The following is a 6,204-nucleotide window of genomic DNA, read 5'->3' on the forward strand; positions in this document are numbered from 1 at the left end:
TATATATGTACTGTACTATATATAACCAAGTTAGTTTGTATGTCTGATTGATTTTTGAGATAAGGTCTTGCTAAGTCACAAAGTTGCCCAGGCCAGGGTTGAATTTAAAGTACTCCTCAGGCTTCCACAGTGAGGGGATTACAGACATGTCACTATGCTAGGATCTACAAGGTATTCAGGGTCTCATTACTAGATTGGACGGACTAGTAGTGATCTGCCTGTTTATAACTTCCCAAGATCTGGGATTACAGGCGCGTACCACACCCAGTCTCAATTGCCATCTCAGTGTGCCCTGGGGGCAGGGTCAGCACGGCAGACCTGGGATTATCACTGTATTCTTACATTATGGATCTGGCTATTTATTTAGGTCGAACTTCCTGAAAAACAGGAATAAGTTTTATTTCTCTTTTTTCTTTTGATCAGTTATACCTCTTTTAATTGGTAAACTGTGAATTAATGAAAATTTACCTGAAGGCTAAATTTTGCTAGTCCCTCTGTACTATATATAACATACAGTTAGTTGACCTTTGAGGGGATTAAAATCTAAATGAAGAACCTAAAGATGAAAGTATGGGTCAGAAAAAATAAAGACTTGGCCCACAGACATCTTTCTAACTACTAGGTGAATGCAATTATAAAATGTTAAGGACAGGTACATGAAGTTCTAGCTATTCAAGTTAGAGTAGGACCTGCTAAAAGACTAGGGTTTGCTAAAGAGATCCAAAGACTGATACCTCAAAACACCTGTTGTGTGCTTCAGGGCAATGTTGTCCGAAGAGCAATTCTTATTTGTTTTTTCATCTACTATGCCTGGACCAAAGATAGGGCTTTGACTGAATTATTTCATTAGGAACACAAGAAAAGGGGAGCTAAAAATGTAGTTCAGTGGTAAAATGCTTGCCTGGTATGCAAAACTCCCTGGGTTCAATCCCTAGGACTGCAAAACAAAAGAAAAAATAATGCATAAGAATAAGAAAATGTTAAGAGGACAAATCAGAGATAAAAGCCTAAAATGGTAAGGTACACAATATCCAAATAATTTTCTACAACAGGCTTATGACACACAAGCAGTATTAGCCTTAGGTAACTGTCTATATAAAAAAATTCCTACAGAATCTTCATATATTGCAAAATAGGAAGGTGCTATTTTGGGAAGCTGATTCTTAAAGCGCTAAACAAAATACCCTATGATCCAGCAATTTTACTTCATTTACTCAAAAGAAATGAAAATGGGGCTGGCAAGATAGCTCAGTGGACTAAAGTGCCTACTTAGGCAAGTTTAGGCAAGCGCAGGGACTGCGGTTCAATCCCTGGCACCACATGGTGCACCAGCCCCACTCCCAGGGTAAACCGAGCCAGCCACAAAAAAAGACACACACACACACAGAAAGACAGAGACAGAGAGAGAAAGAGAAACAGATAGACACAGACAGAGAGACAGAGAGAATGAATAAATGTATGTCCAAAGAATATTCACGTAGGGTCAGCCAGATAGCTCATTGGACTAAAGTGCCTGCTTAGGCAGAGTGCAGTGGCCGGGGCTTGATCCCTGGCATGCCGTGTTGGCACCACTCCCGGTGTGTACTGAGATGGCAAATGAGACTGGGCATGGTGGTGCGCACCTACAATCCCAGCTCTTGGAAGGCTGTAAACAGGAGAATCACTATGACTCTGATCTAGTAGTGAGACCCTGAACACTCTGTAGACCCTTCCCTAAAATACAAAAATAAATAAATAAATAATAAAAAATAAAAAGAGGGGCAGACTGGGATACAGTTCAATGCCAGGATCTGGATGTAATCCCCAGCAATGAAAACAGAGTAATTTTTTTTTAATTTTTAAGTAAAGGAGAAAGGGGAGGAAAAAGAAAAGGGGGAAAAGGCAGAAAGATAAATTCAGGGTCTCTGAAATGAGTTATAAGTTGACAAGCCTCAAAAATCTCAGATAAAGGTATTAGCAAGAGCTGGCCATCTAAAGTGAAGAGAATCACACATTTATATCTGAGCTTTCAGCATAGATCACAGAAAGGCTACACCTTGCACATTACCCTAGAGAAAAAGATTACTCTGAACCCAACATGACTAAGAACAAGTCTTAAAAGAAGCTGATCCACAAAGCAAGTTTCCAAAAGGAAAGTAAGAAAACCCAGACTTTACAATATAACTCAAACAATACCCATTGTTTATCTGTAAATTACTAAAAGCATGAATCATGAAAACATTAACCCCAAAGCACAGAGAAGTCAGTCAGTGGAAAGAGGCTTACAAACAAAAAGAAGGTTGGAATAAGGAGACAATTATTAAACAACTTCAGAAGGATTTTTTTTTTTTTTTTTTTTTTTTTTGCAGAGGGAGGCTGGCTCAGGATGCCTTTAAGGAAGGTCTAAAGTTCAAAAAGAATTTTTTTTTTTTAAACAACTTCAAAGATGTAAAAGAAAACATGAACACAATGAAGAAATTAAAACTGCAACAAGCAAAATTTGCAGTTTAAAAACATACCTGAAATTATTAGTATTACTAGATGAACTTAGCTGGTTAGGTACAACAGAGAGCAAGATCAATGGACTCTAATGAGAGGGCAACAAACACTGCAAACTGAAGCTCAGGGAGAACAAAGGAAAAGGGGAATACTGACTGCTTTAACAGTCAAGTAATCAAACAATGTACAGTGATACCCTTGCTGTCAAATAGCTCCCAGCCCTAACTTCCCCTACTTGAACAGCAAAGTTAAACAAACAAAACAAAACCTGCTCAATGTTTGCTAGTCTGCTCCATAGTCAAACCAAAAAGCCTGCATGGACTGTCAGTTAAGGGATGCTTCAGTCTGAGTGCTACTCTTGCCCAGACAACAGGTCTTAGTGTACACACACTGATGATTGTGCTTTTTAAAAGCTTTATTTGCATAAAATGTAACTATGGCTTCAAAAAAAAAGTTAGTGATACTCGCAGTAAAGCTAAGAGGAAAACAGTGAGAACCACAATAGAGATAAAGGGGAAAAAATTGCAAAATTAAAGTCCTGGGGAAATGATTTCTAAGCATAATTTTTGGGCCTCGGAACCATTTATGTGTTTTTCCATTACTTCTCATGGGAAAAAAAAATATGTTCAGTTTTTAAACTCTGCAGTATCTGAACATATTTAGGAACAAATTGAGTTTGACAACTGAACTAACACTGTATAGATAACTGGGAGTTCCAGGAAAAAGAGCAATGGCACAAAAAAGATTTTTTTTTTTTTTAAATGGCTAAAATAGTTTGTTTTGATGAAGGAGAACCACAAGCAGGCTGAATGCAAAGAAAAGAAAAACAAAGTATATCACAAAGCTCTGAAAACCAATGATAAAAGAAATATTTATGGTACATGGAGAAACAAAGACAATCATATTCCTGGGCCAAGGATGTAATTCAGCAGCACAACACCTGCCTGGCAAAGGCAAGGCCCTGAGTTTGAATTTCAGTACCAAAAAAGAAAAAGAAAAGCAAGAATCATATTCCTTTTTCCTCAGTATTGGGCATTCAATCTGGAGTCTTGTACATGCTGGGCAAATGCTCCACCACTGAAATATACCTCCAGCCAACCCTTTTTAGTCAAGCTTAAATTACCTGGGTTGTCCCTAAACTTATGATCCCCTGCCTCTGTCTCCTGAGTAGTTGAAATCACAGGCATGTGATACAGCACTCAGCCACAATTATACTTTTTTTTTTTTTTTTTTTTTTTTTCAGTACCAGGGATTGAACTCAAGGCCTTGCACTTGCCAGGCAAGCGCTTATTCTACTGAGCTATCTCCCCAGCCCCTACAATTATACTCTTATTCAAAAAAAAATTACGATTAAGAAAATATAAAAACATCCTTTTTTTTTTTTTTTTTTGGTGGTACTGGGATTGAAGTCAGGTCCTTGCGCTTGCCAGGAAAGCACTTACTCTATGGAGCCATCTCCCCTTTTTAAGTGTAAAAAGGGAGGAAAATTTAGAATTTTTATATTCAGTGACAATATTACCCAAAATAAAAACTGAACATACTCCTACCAGATAATCTAGCAATTATGCTCTTTGCTAGGGAAATAATTCAGTGGTCTAAGCACCTGCCTGGCAAGCACAAGGATCTGAATCTGATCCCTAGTACTGAATATCGTACTGGCCCCAGAATTAAGGCTGGTGGCACACGCCTGCAGTCCCAGCACTGGGGAGGCTGAGACAGAAGGATCCTACAAGTCTGAGCTGAGTAGCGAGACCCATTTGAAGTTTAAAAAATAAAAAATAAAACTTTTAAAAAAAATCTGAATACAGATGTTTTCAGTAGCTTTACTCAGAGCTACCAAAAGTTGGAAGAAAATAAGATAGCCTTCAGTATATGGCTGGATAAATTTATATAGCCAGATAATGGAATATCATTCAGCACTAAAATGAGATATGGGGAACCTTACGTTCATACAATAAGAGACTTTTTTTTTTAGACCATCTAAAAAGGCCATACACTGTATGATTCAAATTCTATGATATTTTGGAAAATGCAAATCATGTAAAAGCATCAGTAGTTGCCAGACAGTAGAAAGGTGAAACAAGAGAAAAGACAGGATGAATATTCAGAATACAGATTTTTTCCAGCCCCTGGTACTGGAGCTTGAGCTCAAGGGAACACTGAGCTACACCTGCATTCTGAATTTTACTTTGAGACAAGGCCTTGCTAAATTGTCCATATTGGCTTTGAAGTTGCAATCCTCCTGCCTCAGCCTCTCAAAGAGCTGGAATTTAGGCCTATACCACCTTGCTTGGCAAACATAAGATGTTTAGTGCAATGAAACTATTCTGTATGATTCTGCGATGGCGAAAATGTCACTATGTATTTGTCAAAAGCCATACAATGTACAATATCAAGAACAAATCCCAAGGGGCCGGGGAGATGGCTCAGTGGAATAAGCGCTTCCCTGGCAAGCATAAGGGTCTGAGTTCAATCCCCAGTTTCGCAAAAAAAAAAAAAAAAAAAAAAAAAAGGGGGGGGGGGCGGTGCGCGGGGAGATGGCTCAGTGGAATAAGCACTTCCCTGGCAAGCACAAGGGCCTGAGTTCGAACCCTGGTTCCGCCAAAAAAAAAAAAAAAAAGAACAAATCCCACTATTATGGTCCTTGGGTGATAATTAAGCATCAGTGGAGGTTCATCTATCATAACAATGCACTTCTCTGATGCCAGATGCTGACAGCTGGGGAGGCTATCCACATAGGCAGCAGGAGTACACATAAGCTCTGGAGTCTCGCTTCCAAATGCCTTTAATCTATTTCTTGTTCAGTTTTGCTCTGCCAAAATAGAATTTATACTAAAAATATTTTTAAAGGGGATAAGAGAAATAACTTTTTTCTTTTTCTAGACAAGGTCTCGTGATAAAGTACAGGCTGGTCTCGAACAAATCTCCTGCCTCAGCCCCCAGAGTGCTGGGATTACAGGCATGAGCTGGACCAGTTGATAAGTAACTTGTTCAAATAAATAAAAGCTGAGAGAATTCATCACCAGCAAATTAGAAATATGCAAAGTATTAAAGAAAGCTCTTTAGGCTAAAGGAAAATGATTCCAGATGGAAACTCAAAGGAAAATACAGGACTTTAAGTTTTCTTCCAGTTATCAGACTGTATTTGAGTGGTGCTAGAGACTGGATTCAGGACCTCAAGCCAGCTAGGCATGTGCTCCACCACTAAAAGATATACTCAGTCCCATTAACGAATTTTAAAGGGTGGCATATTATATGATGGTAGGCTGTAATGAGATGTGTAGGGATACTGTGAATCTTAGAACAGCAGTTCTCCAGGCACGGTGGTGCATACTTACAATCCCAACTCACTGGGAGACTACAGCAGGAGGATCATAAATTTGAGCTTAACACCAGCAATTTAGCAAGCTCCTGTGTCAAAAATAAATTTTAAAAAAAGGGACAGGCGTCTCCCTAGTTTAAGAACTCAAAAGAAGAAATACAAATAGAAAGGTATAATACAAGTAAAAAGAAAGCAGGGTCTCAGGAATAACTAATCAAGAGAGGGAAAGAAGAAGAGCTAGGAAACATGAATAAGTCAAGCCATACAGTTATATGTAGAAGATGGGCAAGGCAATGATCCTGAGAATCTTCAGAAGATTTTTATTTTTTTTTGTTTTTTTTTCAAAGCTTTATTGATAAACAGATAGCAATGAGACAGTTTCAAATCAAATCGGAAGTACAGTT

General features: G+C 38.4%; 1 protein-coding gene across 6 annotated transcripts in view; it reads right to left on the reverse strand.

Moving 5' to 3' along the window:
• Setd2 (SET domain containing 2) overlaps positions 1 to 6,204 on the reverse strand; it is a 106,390-nt gene that overhangs the window by 8,672 nt on the left and 91,514 nt on the right. Inside the window, exon 18 of one of the 6 annotated variants that reach the window (XM_023700658.1) lies at positions 902 to 931. The exons of the other annotated variants lie outside the window; for them this stretch is intronic. Coding sequence (XP_023556426.1) covers positions 902 to 931 — 30 coding nt within the window. The remainder of the gene's footprint in view (positions 1 to 901; positions 932 to 6,204) is intronic. 6 annotated transcript variants of the gene reach the window in all.

This window comes from Octodon degus, unplaced genomic scaffold, assembly GCF_000260255.1.
Source record: "Octodon degus isolate 3935 unplaced genomic scaffold, OctDeg1.0 scaffold00126, whole genome shotgun sequence".
Taxonomy (NCBI): domain Eukaryota; kingdom Metazoa; phylum Chordata; class Mammalia; order Rodentia; family Octodontidae; genus Octodon; species Octodon degus.